The following is a 21,909-nucleotide window of genomic DNA, read 5'->3' as shown; positions in this document are numbered from 1 at the left end:
CCAACTTTGACGTTAGTTGCACCAAGGAAATACTTGTGTGTATGTAACATTTGTGTTGGTCTTCCCTTCCCGAGGCAAGGTCCATCCATCCATCCACAGCCCCTTTTTTCCATTTTTGCTCATGGGGGTCGTGGTGTCTCTTCACCAGTAGCAGTCCTCAAGGCGAAGGTGTTTTGTCCGTTTTGTTTGGTGAGATTTGGGTTTGGCAGCAGTTGGAGAAGGGTGTGGTTGGTTATTTGGGATAGGATGATGTAGCTGTTTGCCAACCCTCCTGTTCTGTTTGGGCAGATATAGGGTTCTACATAGCAGGCCCAAGCTGTAGCAGAGAGAACGTAACCCACAAGCAGATCTGAAGGTTCAGGGAGTAGGAATGACAGGATGTCCAGTGTATGTACAGGAAATGTATGCCCTTTATGTCTTATGTCATTGCACATTGCTTTTTCTGCTAGTTGTTGATCAGTTATTGTTGGAAGTTGGATCCTGGCCCTTGCCTGTATTCCCTCATTAAATCCTCATTCTTGAGCCTTATTGAGTAGCTGCTAGCTTGTGCTGCCTGACTGCTAGAGTAGGCTGCATTGCAAAGAGTCACTTGTACTGGGAAGAGGCATTTGTGATTTGAGTAAGCAGAAGAGGGGTGATAGCACAGGTGAGTCAGATGGTAGCAAGTTTTGTGCTTAGAAAAGGAGAGTGTATTTTCATGTATACACGTGCGTGTATATTTCCTTGCTTGTCTATTTTGGAGAGAGAGAGAAGTAGATGGGTTGTATTGATAATGTCAAATGGCTGAAACTCGAATATTACTTCAACGTAAAAAGGTTGAAAACAGTAATTCCATTTCCCAAGAAAGCTGGGAGTGGGTTTTTGCCCTTTCCTTACTGGAATGTGAACACAGAGTTTGTTTATATAATTAGCAGGGGATGTGGGAGTGCAGGGTGGATTGCCCCATGCATAGAACGTGTGCAGAGTTTTTTTTTTTTAACATTTTTGGTCTATGTAATGCGTTCTGTGTTTTTTTGCAGTAAATGTGTTCCATCTGATGTCATTTTCATTCATTTCTCAACTGATTGGTCTCTAATCTGACACTGCTGCTTCTACCTAATGTTTGGATTTAAACTCTCGAGCTACTCCCTTTAGCTGTAATTCATCACCTGCCTAACATACTTTTAGATCTTGTTTGCCACCACATTGCTACAGATGATCCTTTCGCTCTCGATCTGTTGGTGATTTCTTTAGGTTAAAGCATGAGTTCTTTGGGAATTTTTATTCCCCAATAGACCGTTTACTAATTTTGTTTCTGTCATTTCCATCCTTTTTTTCAGTAAATTTCCTTTGCCATTCTCCCATTGCATTTTTTTTTTTTTTTTTTTTTTTACAGAGAATTCCATATTTTTCTAGTATCATTGCTGGTACTTTGCTGTCTTTCTTCTGTCTTTTTCCTACCCCTTTTAGGGTATTTCTTGTCTACTATTGTTCGTAGCTTTTCTTTTCCCTATCCTCCTTTAAAAAAAAAAAAAAAAAAAAGTACTTTATTGTTTTGATTTTGATTTTCCTCCTGTGACTTTTCTTTTCTTTAGGTATGCCAGAATGGCTGATAAACTGGGTCTATATTATAAGCCCGAACGACCTTTTCAGTGAATACGAAAACACCGACACATATTGCTCGAACTGCGGAAATGCAGAACACCCTAAACTGCGAAATTCAAAATCTCGAATCGTCATAGTTGGCCAACCCCACCACCCACTACATACTACCTACCCAAACAAAATAAATAATCCATATACATACACTAAACAAAACCCTACTTCTAACCCTACACTAAACCTTGCATATATTACTATGTATGCACTTACCTTAACTTGCATCCTAACCCAAAGGTCCGTAACTATCCCAGACTTACCTTAAGGAGCTATACCACAGAAGAGCCAACTATGACGATTCGACATTTCGAATTTCGCACTTCAGGACGATGGGTGTTTTCATGGTTCTCTGAATACATGTCGACGTTTCTGTATTCGTATAAGTGGACCTTCGCGGTTCTAATAGGGAACCAATAAACCTACTGGCTTCAAAAACTGCATCACCTTTAGACAGAAAATACTCAACTCTGATGCCCATGGGGAATGCATATACTGCTCGGGCACTGCCCATTTAGATGCAGATTGCTCTGGCTTCAACTCCATGGCACTCATAGACTGAAATAAGCTTGTATTGAATGGCCTTCTCCTTTCCACTTCTTCCTTTGTTTCAGCCGGGACTCAAACCCTTTCAAAGAAAACTGACAAAGGATAGCCCAACTTGGCTCCCAAGGACAAACACTAGAAAGAAATCTCTAGATCCTACATCTTGGGCTCTTTCATCTGAGCCATGTCCCAAAAGTATCAAACATCTGATCTGACCACTACAGATCCCACTGCTCTGAAGTCTAAATTGCTTCTGATCTGGTCACCTCTTAGTGTCGCTGGTCTCTGCTCCCTTCTTGCAGGAATCTCCTTGCAAGAATTGTAGACTTCCATCCACTACATCTTCTCACAGGTATTTAGGATTTTGTCCAAGGGCGAAGTGGATAGGATGTTGAGGAAATTTCTCAGAGCTCAGACCCAGATGGGAGTAATCATGGTTCCTTCTCCCATTGGATCCGTAAGCCTGCCAGAACTCCCCCCAACACTTCTGATAACTCACCACACTATCCTGCTGATGAGGTCCCTCAAAAGAGAAAATGTAAAAGGAAACACTTAGATTTCTCTCGGGGAATCTCTCACAGGGGACACCAATTTTTGATGAAAGGGAAGAGTCCCCAGATCTTCCTCTGAAGATGTCTCATTTGTAGACATTCTTGAGCTCTTAAAACAAAAAGGTGGTTGGCCTTATGATCCCCCTTCCAAGAAGTTTTGGTGCTCTCAGAGGCTTTTGGGTCTGGCCCAACTACATCTTCGGTGGCCCTCCTGACTGATGGACTTATAGACCTAGTTTCTCACCGGGCATGTACTGTGGAGCCCATCCCTAAGCATCCAGATCATCTCCCAAGGAAAGGACACAATGGAGCAAAAGGGTCCCAGTTCATGCTAGGGCCCTTGGGCAGATTTGCTAAGAAGTTTACGCTTCAATGACTTTTGCTCATTGAATTATTTGGCATATTTTACGAGATTAAGAGCATTGACTACAGCACTCATCAGATGTCTTTCTAAGCCCATGTGTGTGGTGGACCAAAATGGTTTCCTTGCAACTGGCCACCCTTAAATCAATTAATGTGTCCATGAAGCTGATTTCCCATGCTGCAGACTGTACTGCATAGGCAGCAGGTTCAGGCATAACCATTAGGAGATGTGCCTAGATGTGCCTGTGTGACTTTGCAGAGCCCTTGAAGTCTTCAGTGCTGTGTTTGATGGATTTTCCTTATTTCACCCTAAAGTAAGACACGCTGTCAAGATGTGAGCAAGAAGGAAAGACCTTGTGTGCTGCAGGTATATGTTTTTCTACTTCTCAAAGACCCTTTTCCTGGAATCAGTGAAGAGGTAAAAAGATGTGGGTCTGTAAATCTCAGGGTCCTTTCCAAGGCTCATAAGGAGTATGTTTTCTTGGGGTGAGAGAGGTGAATTCTTAAGGAAGACTCAGGCCTGCAGAACCAGAGTTTCTGACATTCCTTCTCAGACAAGGCCTACCAGCACTCCTGAAAGGCAGCCCAACTGTTTCCCTCTGGAGGCAGTTGGGGGTGTTTGTCTTTGTACCAAGGAGCCTTGTTATCCATAACAAAAAAAAATAATTCCTGGGTGCAGAGAATTATATCCAGAAGCTGTGTTATGCCATTTTCCATATTCTCTCTGTAAGAACAAAGAAAATGTATTTGTTATTTAATTTAGCATTTGTTTACAGGGAAAGTCTTACTGGGACTGAGCCCATTTTCAGTGGAGGCCCCGGGGGAAGCACTCCAGAATGCATGTCTTTGGAATGTGGGAGAAAACTGGAACACGCGGTTGGAACACACGTGAATGCAGGGAGGACATGAATAATCCACACAGAAGGCACCCCAGCCAAGAATCGAACCAGATAACCTCTTGCTGTGAGGCAGCAACTCTTAACAGCTGCACCACTGTGCCACCTAGTCTCCGATGTTCCACCCAATCAGAGGGAAGCAGCAGCCTTAGACATAGAAAAGCTACTAGAAGAGTTATCCACAGGGTCCCCAGAGACCATAGAGGATTTAGGACCTACTCAAGATTCTTAGTGCAAAAAAAGACAGAGGACTTGAGACCCATCCTGGATCTCAACAAACTAAACCAGTTTGTGCAATACTCAAGGTTCCAGATAATCATGACTCAGTCCATTCTGCCTCTACTGTGAAAGGATTATTGGATGTGCTTGATAGTACGCACTCTGAAGAACTGTCACATGCTTCATCTTTTGGATGTACATAAAACAGAAGTTGTCTTGTCTCCTTCAAGCGAAGGATTCCCAGAATGCAGGACAGTTGTTTATATCCTTCACCTAACACATTGGACAAATCAGTTTCCAAAGTTACACTGGCCAAATGGTTAACTGATTTATATCTCTTTTCCTCTGTAGTAAAAGAGGATTGTCCTTGCCTAAGCCTCCTAGAGCTCATTCCACAAGATATGTGGCTGTATCCGCTACTTTTTGGTCTAGAGCTTCTGTAAATGACATTTGTGCAGCTGACACTTGGCTAATGCTCATACCTTTATTGCAAATTGGATTTGGTGTCTAGGAACAGAGCTGCATTTGTCTCTGCAGTACTCTGAAATATCCTTCCATGACGTCCAGACCAGGTTCATCCCATCAGCTGAGGAATGAATGAAAATGACAACATCAGATAGTCAAGTACTCGCCATAATGTTAGGTCTGTGTTGTCCATTTTCATTCTTCCTCAACTTCCCGCCCTCCTAACCCCCTTTCTTTTGCTGCTGGATATGCCTAAGGGTTTCAGTTTGGAACTGTTGATGTTCTTTGTGTTTCATTTTTGTCGTCCTCACTTGTGGATTTGCTGTCGTGGAAGCCCTTGGCCTGCCCAACTGCCAGAGTAAAAATTTTCCCTCCTGCTATGGTCAGTGAGTGCCCTTTCCTGAAGTCAGTATGCTGGGCGTATTAATGGACTCTGCTAACGTCATGACTTCAGTTCTTCTTGCAGTTGGAGCCCAAGGCAGACATCCATATTATATGTCTGTTGGTCCACACCAGAGTGAAATCTTCAGAAAGCTAAGTTACCCCATTGGGAAATTCTTTCCTTTTTACTATCTAATGTCAGACAAAGTTAACAGTTGTTCCCATTGTGGAAAACAAGTCCGACATCTAGACTTCCACACTCTTTGTATAACCTGTTTGGGCCCAGATCAAGACACCCCTAACTGTTGTTTCTGTGCCAGTTTCAATTCCAGAACTATTTGACGTATGGAAAATATTTTACCTAGGTTCAAATACGAAGTGTCTGGTATTTGGGCCGACTGAGGGCTACCTGCAGGCAGATAACCCAAGTGTGATGACTGCAACAGTGAATAACTCGAACATCTACATTTATGGTAAGTGTACACAGCTGTACTTTTTAACTCTATAGATGGTCACAGTGCAGTTCCTTTTGCCTGTCTTGAGGAAGGGCAGTTGAGTATATCCAATCGACCTCAAGGACACCTGACATCATGTAAACATAGTGAGGCAGTTTGGCAAGTTTCTGTGCTTCCTGCTTGGAGCCAATCATTACTAATTCAGAGTGGTCTCACCACCACCCATCAGGTGTTCACCTAGTGTATACCAGCTGAGGCAGACTGTCTCAGGCTGCAGGGTTTCCAGGTCTTCCTGTACAGTTGGCATCTCACCACCTCCACTTGTGCCATTCCTTGGGAATCACTGTAAACCATCAAAAGTCCAGTCTATAGCCAGTCCATATGTTGGAATTCATAGGAATCTACTGTTAAGGTGATTACCTCACAGAACTGTATTACATGCTGTTGACAAGAATCCAAAAGAACAGATTAGTAATGACCATGATACAGGACTGCACTGTGTCATGCCTGTGGGTGGGGCTGTTTTACTGATAAAAAGACTGGGATAAGGATTAACATCTGCCTGGCAACTGACATGCAGTTGGTTATGTGATCGTGTAGCATTTATTCTGAATGTTTCCATGACTGAAATTAATCAAAGAACTGTTTACTCAAGTGTGAGCAATTTGTGCTGTTCAAAAAAAGAAAACTCTAGGAGTATAAAAGTATGTTTACAGGGAGGTTTGCCTCACTGCACCCCCTGCTTTGAGGGACTTCACCTTCCCACTCCCCTGCTACATGCAGGTGTACAGTATGTGTGCATGTGTTTATCTGTCTGTCTAGATATGCAGCTAGATAGCTGTAGATAATATATAGATATAGATCTGTAGATAAATATAAAACTCCAGGATTGCTGTTCCCCTGAGCAAGGAGAATTTCTCTGGCATTCCGCACTCTTGGAGTTTGTATTTATAACCACATTATTGTTTGCATATTTTGAGTACCCAGCATTATGTGCAACAAATTTTTGCCTTGCTTCTATTTGAAAATATACCATTGTTGTAAGTATCAAACACAGCTGTTTCACATTTGCATGGTTGATTGCTACAGAAGACAATATTTATGTTAAAGTAAAATTCTCTTGACTTCTGAATTTTTTTTTTCTAGAGTGGCTGCTTCCAATATAAAAGTGTATTTGGAGCTTTGAAGAACATTTATCGCATTGAAGGATCCAAAGCCTTGTTCAGTGGGTTAACTCCCACTCTTCTGCGAGATGCTCCTTTCTCTGGCATCTACTTGATGTTCTACACACAGACCAAAAAATTAATACCTCAAGGTAAGTGTGAACAAAGAAAGATCTTTATTTGAAATATTTCTACAGCATGGTGCATATTGCTTGTGTTAGGACTGTCGCATCTAAGTAGGTTCACCCTTTGTGTCATTGTATTTGAGTGGTCCTTGTAGATCTTTTCCATCCTTTGCAGACTATTTGACCTGAGGGCATTAGTTGCCTGGCCATGTGAACTATGAAGCTTACTTTTGACTTGTAAACATCTACAGAATGTTTAGTGGTTACTGTGTCATTTTCAGCTAAAGTGGCTTAGTAATGGCAAACTATTGTTATTCAGTCATTTGCATCAGACCTTGCTCCCTTTCCTGGCAGCTTACTGAAGCAACCGTATCTGATTTTTTTTTTCCTGCTATCTGATGAACAGACATTGTGAATAAGGCCCCCAGTTAGAGGATTGTGGAATAAACCTGCATCCTTTTCTTTTTCTCCTGCGGCTCTATAAGGATGAGCACAGTATCGAGCGCCACAAGTTAAAAAATATATATACATGCATATGTGTGTGCGTCTGTGTCCGTGTGTGTGTAACATATAATGTATGTGTATGTATTGGAGTGAAGACAGGAACGTGTTAAAAAGGAGTGTGAGGAGGAAACAATTTGTTTGTGTCTTTTGTCTTTTCCCGGTTAGGGGTCGCCACAGCGGAACTCCGGTTCGCTAATGATTGGCAGTAGATTTTACATACTGGCTTGCTGGGCGTAACGCACAACCTTCAACGAAGGAACGCCCATTCATGCATATCGCCACACAGAAGATGCTTTGAGAATCGAACGGGCAACATGTAACTGTGAGGCGACAACGCTACTGCAGCACCACCACCGCAGTGTGAGGAGAAAACAATATGAAGGAAAATGCAGTGGCCAGAAAAAGGTAGTTTCTCTTCTTACAAATTGCTTTGACCAACTTGCCTGTATTAGCTGCCCGTTGGTCCCATCTGCCCAACCGGTCTCATCTTCTTTGGTGAGGTTACTGTAAAATTAAATCATAACATTTGGGTTTCACATGCCTTATTTGCAAACATTTCTGGTTGGAAGCATTATCACTTGCCCTGTTAATACAGTTGGCATTCTTAGGAGCTTTACTTCTGTTCTTACAGCTGTGATATTAGAGTAATACATATGCAGTGCCATTTGGTTGTTAAATGTTTAACTCTTTTTCAGTGAAGGTGTCCAGACTTGTTGATAGGTTATTGCTTATTTGTAAAGGTAACTGTGTTTCTTGTACTTGTCCTTTAATTGTCCAGTTTTACTTTAAAGAATGTATTCTAGGGAGTGTGCTACAAAACAGGAGAGCATATGGTGGTGAGGACTAGTAAAAGGAAACTACAGCAAACCCAAGGTAAACTCCACCTACTGCATGACAAATTCTGAGGAGAGTACAACAGTTCAAACACCAAAAATAAAGTGATATGCATTTAGTCCTAATGTATCGAAATTCTCCTCAGTGACCTCCATAATGTCATAAGTAAAGATTTTAGCAGATTGGTCATGACAGGGAAATCCATTGTTTCTAAATCATCCTCCCTCTGATTGCAACTGTCACAAAAGGAGATATTGCCAGCCCAGCTATCTGCAATTTTGTAAATAATTATATGTCTTTTGTGAATATCAACATGATTTATATAGAAGTGTGACAAAGAGAGATACTGTCAGTGCAGCTGTCTGGAAGTTTGTAAATGGTTATGCATCATTTGTGAATGTCGACATGCTTCATGTAAGATGCCTACATTACACCCTTATTAGAACTGTATGTTATGTGCATGTCAAACTAGGTTTGTACAGATGTTTATTGAAAAGGGTTTGTAAAGTACTGAGGTTAAAGGTGTATCCACAGTGTACCCTACTGGAAAAGAACAGAAATGTATATACACTGTTGTAAATGTTAAATGTATATATGTTTTAATAGAGGAAACTGGAACACAGGAGGTTAACTTGCAAAACTTCAGAAAAATAGTTTAAATTAAATTACTTTATGGCAGGACCATAAAAAATATTATCTTTCAGTTTTATTGCAGTAAACAGACACAATGTCTAGAACTGGAGAAGTATTCTTAGGTTCATAGGTTGGTACTAGGCTATCACCCTAGGGCCTATACAAGCCTAGCCATAACAATTCCCTGGATATTTCTTCCCACAATATTTACTTCCCTGGACTCTGTCTAGCAGAGCGACTGACATGATCCCTGAGGTGAATTTCCTATCTCCCATCCAATCATCAAGGTTCTTTTGAAGAGGGCCAAGGAGGTGCTCTGCTTGACATGTATGGGCAGTCCATTCCAGAGTATGGGGAGCTTCTGGATCAGGAACCTATCCCTCCAGCATGTTTTGTTCATTGTGATGACAAGGTTTAGATCCCTGGAGCATGTTGGCTCTGAGGGATTGGGATTTCTTTAAGTGGACCATGTCCAACAGCTCAGGGTTTGACATGACCCTGTATGTTAAGCAGAGATCGCCTCTGAGTAGACGATATTCCACAGAGTATAGCTGGAGAATTTTTAGACGGTAAGCATAGGGCATCTGCTTTAGGCATGTGATTCTTTTAGTGGGGTATTTCTGCGGCCTTTCCAGCTGTTGCAGATGTCTTGTGAGGTACATACCAAACTGGACATTGTACTCTATAATGGGTCTAATGAGGGATGAGTACAGTGGGACAATGACCTCCTTTTTTCTGGATGAAAAACTTTTAGTGATGAGGTGTGCCACATAGGATTTCCTGACTGTTGTGGTGATGTGCTTATCGAAGGTGAGACCACTGTCCACCTTTGTCCCCAAGTCTTTCATCACACTTTCAGTGTTTAGTGTACTGCCACCTATGTGGTAATTCATGGGTACATGGTTTTTCCCAAAGGGGATAACTATACATCTCTGGCACCAAGCATCTGTTTCTGTAAGGCCCTTTTGTAGAATATTCACATAATTTGGGGATTCCATAATGGCTCCCAGTTTGCAGTCATCTGCGAACTTTGTTATCCAGAGTCCCTTAGTGTTGGCCTGTAGTTCAGAGAAGTAGATGCCAAACAAGAGCTGTCCCTGGACTGAACCCTGAGGTACTCCACTTGTCACTTGTCTAGAGCTGGATTTGGAGTCAGCTACTTTTGCAGTCTGGGTTCTGTCAGTAAGCCAGTTGGCAACCCATCGAGTGACGTAGGGATTTATGCCCAGCTTAGTAAGTTTATCTGTGATTCCAGAGTGGGGGATGGTGTCGAAGGCCTTGGCGAGGTCCATATAGGCAGTGTGGACTGCCTTACCCTTGTCCACAGCTCTGGAGACTGATTCAAAGAAGTCAGTTAGGTTCAGGAGACTAGATTGGCCCTTCACAAACCCAAACTGGGTGGGGTCCAGTGTTTGAAGGTTGCCAGTGTCTTTGTTTATAAGCTCTATGATAATACGTTCCATGCCCTTGCAGGTCAGGCTTGTCAGACTGATGGGACGGTAGTTCCCAGGATCCAAGGTGGATCCCCCCTTGTGGAGAGGGATAACTGTAGCTGTGCGTCACTCAGTGGGCATGAAGCTTGAGGTGAGGCTATGATTAAACATGACACTTAGGTGAGGTGTCAGTTCATTTTGTAGTTCATGTAGTACACAGCCCGGGATGCCGTCTGGTCCCATGGATGCTGTATTCTTAGATTTGGGGAGTGCGGTTTCTACCTGTGTGGCCGTGATAACCGGAATTTGGCAATCTTTTGGTATTGAGATGGGCCCTTTAGGGGGTGGGAGGAGGGTGAAGTTTGCACTAAATCGATCTGCCAGCATATTGGCAATATCCTTGGGATCAGTATATTTAATGCCATTCTGTTGTAGCTCAGAGCAGACCTGAGCATTGCAATTTAGATTCTTGACATAACTGTAGAATGCCTTGTGGCTGTCTTTGGAATCTTTGGCAATTTTATTTTTGTAACTAGCTTTGGAGGATTTTATGAGGGATCTCAGCTTCTTACTGAGGCTGGTAAGGGAGTTTTTTGCATCCTGAGATTTTCCTCTTTTCTGCAACAGTTTCTTCCTTCTGTTGTATAGCTTGTTTATGGCAGATTGTCTTCCTTTTTTTGGAGGAGAGCGTCTTGGTTCTATTTGGGATGGCACGATTCATGCACAAGTGGATGTGCTTGTACAGTGCCTTAGTGTAGGATTCAGCAGTCGAATTTTCAGCTCCCATCTGTGTGGGTGTCATGAAGTTTGTCACTTCTGACTTGAGTAGCATGAAGTTGGCTTTGGAGAAGTTTTTTATGGAGGTTTCCATACTGGGTGGTAGGGGTGGGATGTGGATGCCAATGAGGTGGTGACCACTGGTGTGGAGCATCTATCTCCCATGTTGGTAATGACCAGGTCTAGGATATTGGAGCCCCTGGTGGGACAATGGATTAGTTGATCCAGGGCGTTGGAATTTATGAATTCCAAGAACCGTTGGGAAAAGGTGTTGGTACCCGAGTAGTTTTCCCAGTTAATGCCAGGGTAGTTAAAATCATCCAGTATTAGGGTGTTTGGTTGTATCTTAATATTTTCCAGTATGTTTAGAAAGGTGTAGTGAGAATCTTTGGGCATGGTGGGGGATCTGTAGCAAGCTCCAGTTTGGGTTGCAGTCTTACCTAGTGTTAGTTGCACCTGGAGAATTTCAGATGCATTGTGTTGGGGAACTAGCCTGGAGGTGTGAATATCCTTGTTGAATATGGACACTCCTCCACCTTTAGTGTTTCGGTCTTGGTTTGGTGGCTAAAAAGTGTGGTAAGAGTTGTAGCCCCATATTGCAGGGGTGCTCTCTGGAGCCTTGAACCAGGTCTCAGTTACTGCACGGATATCGATGCTCTCCATTTTTAGGAGTGCCTTGAGAGAGTGCATTTTGAGATTTAGACTTCTAGCATTGAGTAGCATTACCTTCAGATTTTGCATGCTTGTATCTGTTATGGTGGTGGTTTTGTCCTTTGAACCTTGCCCAAAAAAGGCACTATAGGGGTGGCAATGGCTTTAGCCAGTATCCTGAATCCCAGGGGTGACCGGTGCAGACCATCTCTGGCAAAGGACCGTGGTTTGTCGGTCATGTCGTCCCAGGCAGACAGATACTGGATCCCCTTTGAATGACACCAGAAGCTTAGCCAATTGTTGAAGTCAGTCATTTTGTCCTTATACTGTGGTAGCATTCTGGTGAAGGCAGGATGCTACTCAGGGCTAGGGTCATACCTGCCTGGGCCACATGATCTGAGAGCTCTTCCATGTCTCTTTTCATGCAGTCCAGAGAGGTACGTCTCAAATCATTCACTTCAACATGGACAATGACTGAGTCATAGTTGTACTTTTTGTGGAATGACTTGAGTGCATGCATTATGTGGCGGATCCTGGCACCTGACAGGCAGCTGACTGTAATTTTCTCATTGTTCAGCCTGGTGAGTGGGACATCAGCTTGCCTGACTGTAGAGTCACCTATGATTAAAGTGTTGGGTACATTGTCTTGCCTTAAGGGCTGTTGTTGAGTAGCACACTGGTGTTGTGAGCTATGTGTCACTTTGGTTGTGACTGGTGTTTGTGTTTCAGCTTCGGAGGTCCTTGTTGCTTGGGGAGGTTAATGTTATGGGCTTCCGCATATGTGGGTTTAGTGTTGCTGTGTGTGGGTGTTGATGGTGTGGGTTTAGAAGGGCTATGTGTTGCTTGAGGTGTGGTGCAAGTGTTAACCTTCTCCTCTTGACTGTCTAGCACAATCTTGGCTGGAGAGAGCTTTGCTTCCAGTTTGGCTATGTAAGTGCATATCTTACAGGTTGTAGTGTTGTGTGGTAGGAGGAGAGGGTTGTCTGTGTACATGAGACAGTTGCTGCATTGCCCCAGTATTCCCAGATTCACCAGATGGACAGGAGAAATCACCGGAAGACGACTCTTGGACATGCCTGTTTAGGTGCTTTTTTTGTAAAGTACAAGAGCTGTTTTCCCTTACCTTTGCAAGGTACTTTGCAATTATAGGCTGTCTTTGGATCTTGATGTTGTCAGGTCACTCACCACATCTGCCTTGCTTGCTCTGAAGTAAGTTAAGATACAGTAATGCTGTTAGATATAGATAGGGAATATAGGTTAGCCTAGATGTTTTTCTTTATTTGCGACTGTCCTGCAATGTTGATGTTCTTCGTGTTTCACTGTTGCAGTCATTACATTTGGGTAATCCTGCTGGCAGGTTGCCCTCAGTCGGCCTGAATTCCAAAGTCTTGGGTCCTGTGTCAGTTGCTGTCACCCCTACCCTGACGTCAGGTCATCAGGGGTATAAAAGATGCAGCTGACGCTATTTTCTTCAGTCTTTCTTGCCACGCAGTGCCCGAAGCAGAAGCAGTTTGCAAGTGCCGATCGGCCGACTCCTGAGATTTTCGTTTTCGAGTTTCAGATCCGAAGTCTTCATTAAAGCTAAGTACCCCGTTGGGGAAACTTTTTTCTTGCTCCAGACCGATGTCAGAAAAAGTTAATAATTGTATTTCTTGTGGAAAGCGAATACCTCATAAGGACTTTCATTCTTACTGTATTCCTTGCCTAGGCAATGACCACGACGTTTCAAATTGTCGGTTTTGTGCTAGATTTAACCAAAGCACTATTAAGCGTCGGTATGATTTTGCATTAAACTATTTTGGCCGCAGATTTAATTACAAAATGTCGTCTGACAGCCATCTGACTACCGGAGTTCGCAAAAAACGTAAAGAAAAAGATAGGCAACCGAAGCCCAAAACCGACGACGAAGCTTCTCCTAAGCCAGTCGCCAGTTCTCAGTGAGGCACTTTCGCAGCCCCTGACACCCGCTACTTTTGAGTCGCAAGCCGCTACCGACTCCCACGTGGAGTCGGCTATGCCACTGGAAACTCAAGGTATTGGAGCCCCTGACACTATTCCCTCAGATGGGTCTGGAGCCACTGAGCAGGCACCGGCCTCTGAGGGTGTATTCAGAACTAAACATCTATACATTAAACTGACTTCAGCTTCAAAGGCAAAGACTAAAGCACCTTCAAAGACAAAGAAACAATCTCAAGAGCCACATGGACAGGCCCTCCATGCCCAAAAAACAGATGCTCAAAATGGCCGAAGACTTGATTACCTTGATCAGGGGTTCCCATCCCCCTCCTGATATGAGACCTAGGCAAGAGATAGACTATGAATCTTCAGATCAGGTTTCTATTTCTTCTGATTCCTCTTCTGATCAGGAATATCCCCCCCCCCCCATGAGGATTCTGATGCTTTAGAATTTATTCCTTCAGCTTCTCCTCCTGAGGAGTATTCTTTTGGGGAAACCTTTCATACCATGAGGGAGCATTTCCACTGGGAGAGCCAAGATTTTTCAGAATCAAAAAAGAGGCTCAGGGATTTCCTTTTACTACCTCAACACAGGCCACCAGCCATTCCACCTGTGTTGGACATTGTACATGATTTTTCGGAGTCTAGTCTTACTCCTGACTCCTTACCTCCAGCTCCTGTTAAGCCTGACAGATATTACAGGGTTCCTGACTCACATAAATTCCTTTTTAAAAACCCTGCTGCAGACCCAGAAACTATTTCACAGGGTCCCAAGGGAGTTAAGGCTTCCACTGCAAAAAACCCTACCCCCTCTGACAGGGATTCAAGGGCACTGGACAGATGGGGAAAAAAGGTATACACATCTGCTACCTTAGCTATAAGGGCCTTAAACTGTCAGTTTCATATGCTCAAATATCAGCAGCATGTCATGGCATTGCTTAAACAGAAAATGTTGTTAAACTGAATGTGCAGAAAACAAGGAAATGCAAGATTTATTTCATGCAGCTGAACAAGTTGGAAAGCATACTTTGCAATGTGGTTTTGATTCTTTGGAGGCCTCCTGCAGGGCCGCAGTTACGGGTTCTGTAATTAGGAGGCACGCTTGGTTAAAGGAACAAAATCTGCCTGATCATGTCAAGGTTAAATTATTAGATGCACCTTTACATCTTGATACTTTATTTGGTGTTAAGGCAGAAGAGGTGTTAAAGAAAATGGAGGACAAAGCTAAATCTATGCAAACTGTCAAAGATATTTTTACAAGTACAACCACCTAGGTTTAATAGACACTGGCCAACAAAGAATTGGTCCTTTCCTATGTCAGACAGACCTCAAAGGGGCAGAACCAGACGCCCTAGAGGCAGACCCCAGGTGCAAGGTTCATACAGGTCAAAACAATGGGGGGTACCTCTACCTCCAAAGTTGAAGAAGGCAAATCTCAACCATACAGGAAACAGTCCCAATGACTTCCCCCTGCCTGCACCAAGCACTTATCTCCTGGCAGCACCCTTAGGGGGAAAATTAGCACTTTCTTCTCAAAATTGGCACATCATAACCCAGGACAAGTGGGTTCTAAATATCGTATCACAAGGCAACAGGTTCCATTTCCATTCCCTGGCAAAGGCAAACGGCTGGCCAGATCTGCCAAAAAATCAATGGGCAGAGGCACAGAAACAAGTCTCATCCCTCATGGACATGGGGGCCATTCAACAAGTACCAGAGCAAGAGCAGGGACAAGGATTTTACTCAAGACTGCTCTTGGTGCCCAGAAAGGACAAGGCCTGGAGGCCAATACTGGACCTGTCTATTCTGAACACATTCCTGGATATACCAAAATTCAAGATGTTGACTTTGCAGCAGCTTCTGCCCATGCTGGGCAAGAACGCTTGGCTTGTGACTTTAGACCTAAAAGAGGCAGAAGATACCTCAGATTCAAGGCTGGCTCAATGCATTACCAATTCTCTGCACTGCCCTTTGGCTTATCTACTGTGCCCAGGGTCTTTACAAAGTGCCTGGCACCAGTAATTGCATTTTGCAGACAGAGGAATACAAATATATCTTTACTTGGACGACTGTCTAATTCAAGCAGAGAACAAGGACATTCTTCTACAGCATCTGAGGTTTGTGAAAAAAACTTCTAACATGTCTAGGGTACACAGTCAATGAAAAAAAATCAAAACTAGTACCCTCTCAAGAGATAATATTCCTGGGTGCAAGCTTAAATACAACTGCCCAGATGGCTTATCTCACGCCAGACAAACAAAGGCAACTGACTACTTATTTTAAAATGATGGCAGCAAAGGCCTAGTTATCTGCAAGAAAAATTCTGCAAGCTTGGGCTTCATGGCATCTTGCATCCTACTAATTCCATATGCAAGACTGCATATGAGGAGACTTCAATGGTACCTAAAAAGTGTCTGGATGCAACATTGCCACAGCCACAGCCTGGAAACAATGATTACTCTCATTCCCTGCCTGCAACAGGAGTTTCGATGGTGGGCGAAGGCTTGTTACCAAAACAAAGGACAGCGATTCACCTTACCCCCAGCCAGGCAGAACCTAACAATGGATACATCAGATTATGCCTGAGGGGCCCACATGGCAGGAAGATGCATTCAGGGCTCCTGGTCCACAAACCAAATGCATCTACATATCAATCAAAAAGAGATGCTAGCTGTTCAAAATGCCCTGACAGCCTTCAAGGACCTACTTCATCTGGGGCAACTACTGATAAAGACAGACAACACCACGGTTATGTGGTATATAAACAAGCAAGGGGGCACACATTCTTGCCCCTTTTGCAGACTAGCTATGGCTTTGTGGGACACAGCATTGACTTACCAAATTCATCTGCAGGCCCAATTCCTGCCAGGAAAGGAAAATACTCTGGCAGACAAACTAAGCAGAAACCTCATGGATCCCCACGAGTGGCAACTGGATCCACAAGTCTTCAGCATGATAACAAGGAAATGGGGATGCCCGGACATCTATTTGCCTCCCCTCACAACTACCGACTAAAAAGATTCTGCACAAGGACTTCTCACAGACAAGCATGGAAAGTGGAAGCCTTATCTTTCTCTCTGGGGTATAAAAACAGGCAGCCAACGCCCTTTCAGGGCTAGGTGTTCTCTAGTTCTCCATTGTTTGTGTTACTATTCTATGGCCTTTCTTATTCCTCTGTCAAGGTTCATTTATCTGTCTTTTCAGCTTGTCTGCCCATGGATCCTCCTCTTTCAATTGCAGTCTTGTGTCAAAATGTTCTTGAAAAGGGTTTTGCATAAGAGGCCTCCAAGAAAATCGGTAGCTCCTCCTTGGGATCCTAATTTTGTGGTGGAGAAGCTAACACTTGCTCCATTTGAGCCAGCTCGTCTGGCTGACTTCAAGTTCTTAACATGTAAAGCAGACCTCTGCAAGAAGGGTGGCTGACTTGCAAGCTGTTATGGTGAGTCAGCCCTGTCTTGTTTTCCATAGGGACAGAGTTACTTTGAGAACTAGTTTACTTGAAGCCAAATTAAATTATCCATCTTCCTATTTTCTTTCCTGAACCTAAAAATGAGAGCAAGGATACTCTATACCTTGCCTGTACACAGATAACTCTGGTACTATCTTGACAGAACTAAATCTTTCAGAATTTCAGATAATTTTTCAATTTTTGTGAAGGTAAGAATTGACAGTCTGTGTCAAAACAGACCATCTGAAGTAGTGTACTTCATTTGATCTTCAACCTGTGGGTACCAGATCCGTATCAGATCTGAGCCGGCAAGTTCACTAGCATCTGTTCTGAGCTCCAAGCTCCTCCCCTTACCCATAATACACCTCCACTACCTTCCAACCCCCAGATCTTGTTTGCAGCGGCTTGCCAGAAGCATTGTGATCCTGAGCTCTGAGTTTGTGAGTTGAGTTATTTGATAAGTTAGCAGTTTTTTGAAAGTTGGTTGAGTGTTAGCTGTTCGTGTAGGTTCCTTCTCTCCCTCCCCTCGCTTGTGCATCATATTTTAGGGTTTTTCTGTAGTTTTTAGTGTTAGTGTGTTGCCCCCGCCCCTCAACGTTCTGTGTGCCTTTGAGTGTGTGGTGAGTGGGTCTGAGTAGGAAATAGTTGTTTTCCTTTTTTTTTCTATGTGAACTACAGTTTTTTTCTGTAAGACATGGCTGACCTCAAGCCGGTCTTTAAGAGGTGCATTGAGTGTGGCTGTAAATTGTCACCAGCCGATGGCCACATTCTTTGATTTATGTGTTTGGGTGTAGCCCATTTAAGTACAGATTGTTCCACTTACGCGGGTTTTAACCTGCGCACTGGTTTTAACCTGTGCACTATCAAAGATAGATGGGCTAAGTTGGCTTTGAAAGGCCTTCTACCAACTACTGAGGCTGCTGCCTCTTCTACTGCTTTGGTCACCGCCTGCTGTGGCTGCCTGTCCTTGCTCTCTTGTCCTTCCTTCTCCTCCCTTCCAGGCTGGGACTCACCCTTCCGTTTCTAAGCCTGCGGAAGCAGAGTGCAGAAAAGGCAGAGAGAAGGGGGGAGAGAGCAGAGGTCTGAAAAACGGAAGAGGTCCCTGGACCTTTCTACTTCTACTCCCACCAAGAGTCAGTCTAGGATCTGTGACTCCCCTTGGCTTCAATCTCCCAGATTTTCACCGGAGCTGGAGGAGCCATGACCACCATTTAGGGCCTCGGTTCCTCAACCCGCCAGGTTGGAGTCCGTGGCCTCGTCGAAGTCGACATGGATAAAATGATGAGGAGGTTAATTCGTACTCAGATCCAGATGGGAGTCTTGGCAGTCCCCTCTCCCTCTGGAGGGGGGAGCTCCCTTCCTTTCTTCACGCCAATTTCTCCTTCTCCGATCCGACCACTGTGTTAAGAGTACTTGGGTCCGAGTATGGCCTTAGTCAGGGGGTCGGCGCAGACGGTACCTGTCTCCTTGACGCCGGCAACTGCCTGGAGCATGTCTGATCTGACCAGTTCGTATCAGAGAGGCTCTCTGAGCCGGAGCTTGGATGTCGAGGGAGTGGAACTTTTTCTATCGGCTCCGGCGTTGTAGGGCCAAGTACTCCCCCCCCCCCCCTCGGTGCTCTGTCCACTTTGGGCCCGGCTTCAATTCTCACGTCGGAACTGGGAGAGCGGTTTCCTTATTAATGGCCCAGGAGGCTTGTTCTCCCTCGGCATTCAATGTACTAGAAAAGGTTCTCTCCACTGGATTGAGACTATTTCCTCGGACTCTGCCCTGACTCCCTCATCCCAGGGTTCTGATGAAGTCTGATCGTAGTCAGATGAAAGCGCTTAACCTGACAATTTTTGGAGTGTTTTTTCTTTGGTAATAAATTCGATTTCAAATTATTGCATTGTGACAGTTACTCTGTGAATCGTGGTGTGGTGCTGATTGCCCTGTTCGAGCTGTGGATCTGTGTTATTGGCCATATTGTCACAAAGGACAAATGTATCCTGGACATTATAAACAGAGGCTACAAATTCCATTTTCACACCCTTCCAAAAATGAGAGGCATGCCAAACCTGCCACACAATCAAAGGGCAGAGGCACAAAGGCAAATTACAGATCTCATAAACATGAAAGCTATTCAAGAGGTACCTACGCACGAACAAGGTCAAGGTTTTTATTCCAGGCTATTTCTGGTACCAAGGAAGGGAAAAGATTGGAGACCTATTTTGGGGACCTCCCCATCCTAAACACATTTCTACTCGTACCAAAATTCAAGATGCTCACTCTACAGTAACTTCTTCCTATGCTGGGCAAGGAGTCTTGACTGGTAACATTGGACCTCAAGGAGGCATACCTGCATGTCCCAATCAGACAAAATTGCAGAAGGTACCTCAGATTTCTTGCAGGTTCAACCCATTATCAGTTCTCTGCATTGCACTTTGGCTTATCTACTGTGCCCAGAGTATTCACGAAATGCCTGGCATCAGTAATTGCCTACTGCAGACTTCAAGGGATACAAATATACCCCTATTTGGACGACTGCCTGATCCAAGCGGACAGCAAGCACATTCTTCTGAAACATCTGGCTTATGTAATAATGTTGTTGAACTCACAACCACTCAAAAACGGTCTTGAAAAATAGCCGAGCTGGATCCTGCGCCCACTGTCGTCTCGTATGGAATGAGCAGCCAAACCACAAAGCTATTCAGCACAATAAGGCGTAGGTTATTACAATGGTAAAATAACAGCATAGAAGCTTGAAACACAACCAACTTAGCGCTTTCTCCCTGCATATAAGGGCATCATCAGAGTTGTGTAAAAAAACGCGGTAAAAGTTTAAATAACACCACTTAGGACACACCCTCCTAAATACACCAATCAATATCCTACATTTCAAGCATTTAAAGTTCCAGTGTACATTGTTACATAAAAATGCTTATAGTTAAAGGTAAATTCTTTCAAAATGTGTGTACTCAAAAATTGTACTACAAAATTAAAAACATACAAAGTCTTATTCTAACCTAGATAAAAAACAAATGTATACCACTTAAAATATACATAATAATCGGGGAATTCACCACAAGGAATTCGTGTTCATCCTTATCTAGAATACCCTCCAAGTACCATTCATAAATCTGCCAGTCTATTTTTGTGTATGCTTTATACACATAGCTAGTCCAGGTCATGTTAATTGTAATACCAAGATGGTGGTGTACTTGGCCACCTGTTTATCCTGTACTACTTTCTACGTGGGTAAAACCATTAGAAAATTGAGATTGAGAATCTTGGAGCACGTTAGGGACATCAAAAATAAGAAAACAACGAATGCATTATATACACACAGTACAAGATGTAAGGATTTCAAGAGATTTTTGTTCTTCATTATTGACAGGATCCCATACAGAGATAACGGGGGTGATGAGAACATTTTACTTGAGGTAAAGGAGTGTATCTGGCAGCTTAGGCTTAATGCCTCTAGACCACCAGGTGTTAATGAACATGTATCACTGTCTAGTTTGTTAAAATACAGGGCATTGTTAATATGAATATGAATTTATAGATTTTTTTGCCCTGTGGTATAAGTACATGTATTACTGTTTTGGGCTGGTTGTCACAACATAGGCTGTTTAGTTGGATGGTTTATATTTTTATATTATGTATATTTTCCCTTATATGTAGGGAGAAAGCGCTAAGTTGGTTGTGTTTCAAGCTTCTATGCTGTTATTTTACCATTGTAATAAACTACGCCTTATTGTGCTGAATAGCTTTGTGGTTTGGCTGCTCATTCCATACGAGACGACAGTGGGCGCAGGATCCAGCTCGGCTATTTTTCAAGACAATGTTGTTGAACTCTCTGGGATACACAGTCAACAAAAAGAAATCAAGGCTAATAACCTCTCGGAAGATAATTTTCCCGGGTGCCAATTTGGACACAAACACCCAGATGGCCTACCTCACGCCAGAGAATCAGGGGCAACTAATTCAATACTTCAGAACACTAGCAAATTGCACCAGGCTAACTGCAAGGAAAATCCTGCAGGCTCTGGGATTCATGGCATCTTGCATCTTACTAATCCCATGTGCAAAGCTGCAAATGAGGAAACTACAATGGTACCTGAAAAACATATGGTCTCAACACAGCCACAGTTTGGAAACAATAATACCACTAATTCCATGTCTGCAAAAGGAATTTCTGTGGTGGGCTCAAGCATGTCAAACAAACACAGGTCTTCCATTCAGCAAGCCTCAAGCAAATCAAGTCATCACAACAGACGCCTCGGACTATGCCTGGGGGGCGCACATGACAGATCGGTGCATTCAGGGCAAATGGTCCCAAAAAGAAAAGCACCTTCACATCAATCAAAAGGAAATGCTAGCAGTAATAAATGCTATTATAGCTTTCAAGGACTTTCTGCAACCAGGTCAACTATTGATAAGAACGGACAACACCACAGTTATGTGGTACATAAACAAACAGGGAGGAACACATTCTTACCCCCTATGCAGACTGGCCATGTCACTTTGGAACATGACCATGGACTTACAAATGGAACTACAAGCACAGTACTTGCCAGGCAAGGAAAACACACTGGCAGACAACCTAAGCAGGAATATGACAGATCCACATGAATGGAAATTGCATCCAAAAGTTTTTACTGAAATAATCCAGGAATGGGGAAGGCCAGACATAGATCTCTTTGCCTCCCACAAAAATCATCAATTGACAAAATTCTGCTCAAGGATTTTCCATCCAAAGGCCTGGAGAGTGGACGCTGTCTCTTTCAGTTGGACATCAATGACAGTTTATGCCTTTCCACCTCTTCCTCTGCTGCCCAAAGTTCTATTGAAAACCAGAGCAGACAGACCAAAGATGATTCTCATTGCTCCGG

General features: G+C 43.5%; 1 protein-coding gene across 1 annotated transcript in view; it reads left to right on the top strand.

Annotated features, from left to right (window-relative positions):
• SLC25A38 (solute carrier family 25 member 38) overlaps positions 1–21,909 on the top strand; it is a gene marked incomplete in the record, with an annotated part of 312,352 nt that overhangs the window by 198,810 nt on the left and 91,633 nt on the right. The window contains 1 exon segment of the mRNA XM_044075325.1: positions 6,658–6,826. Within this exon segment, the coding sequence (XP_043931260.1) occupies positions 6,658–6,826 (169 nt within the window).

This window comes from Protopterus annectens, chromosome 1.part1, assembly GCF_019279795.1.
Source record: "Protopterus annectens isolate FY-2018-M chromosome 1.part1, PAN1.0, whole genome shotgun sequence".
NCBI classification, from domain to species: Eukaryota; Metazoa; Chordata; order Ceratodontiformes; family Protopteridae; genus Protopterus; species Protopterus annectens.
The sequence above is the reverse complement of the archived record's forward strand: the minus strand, read 5'-3'. Positions and strand labels throughout refer to the sequence as shown.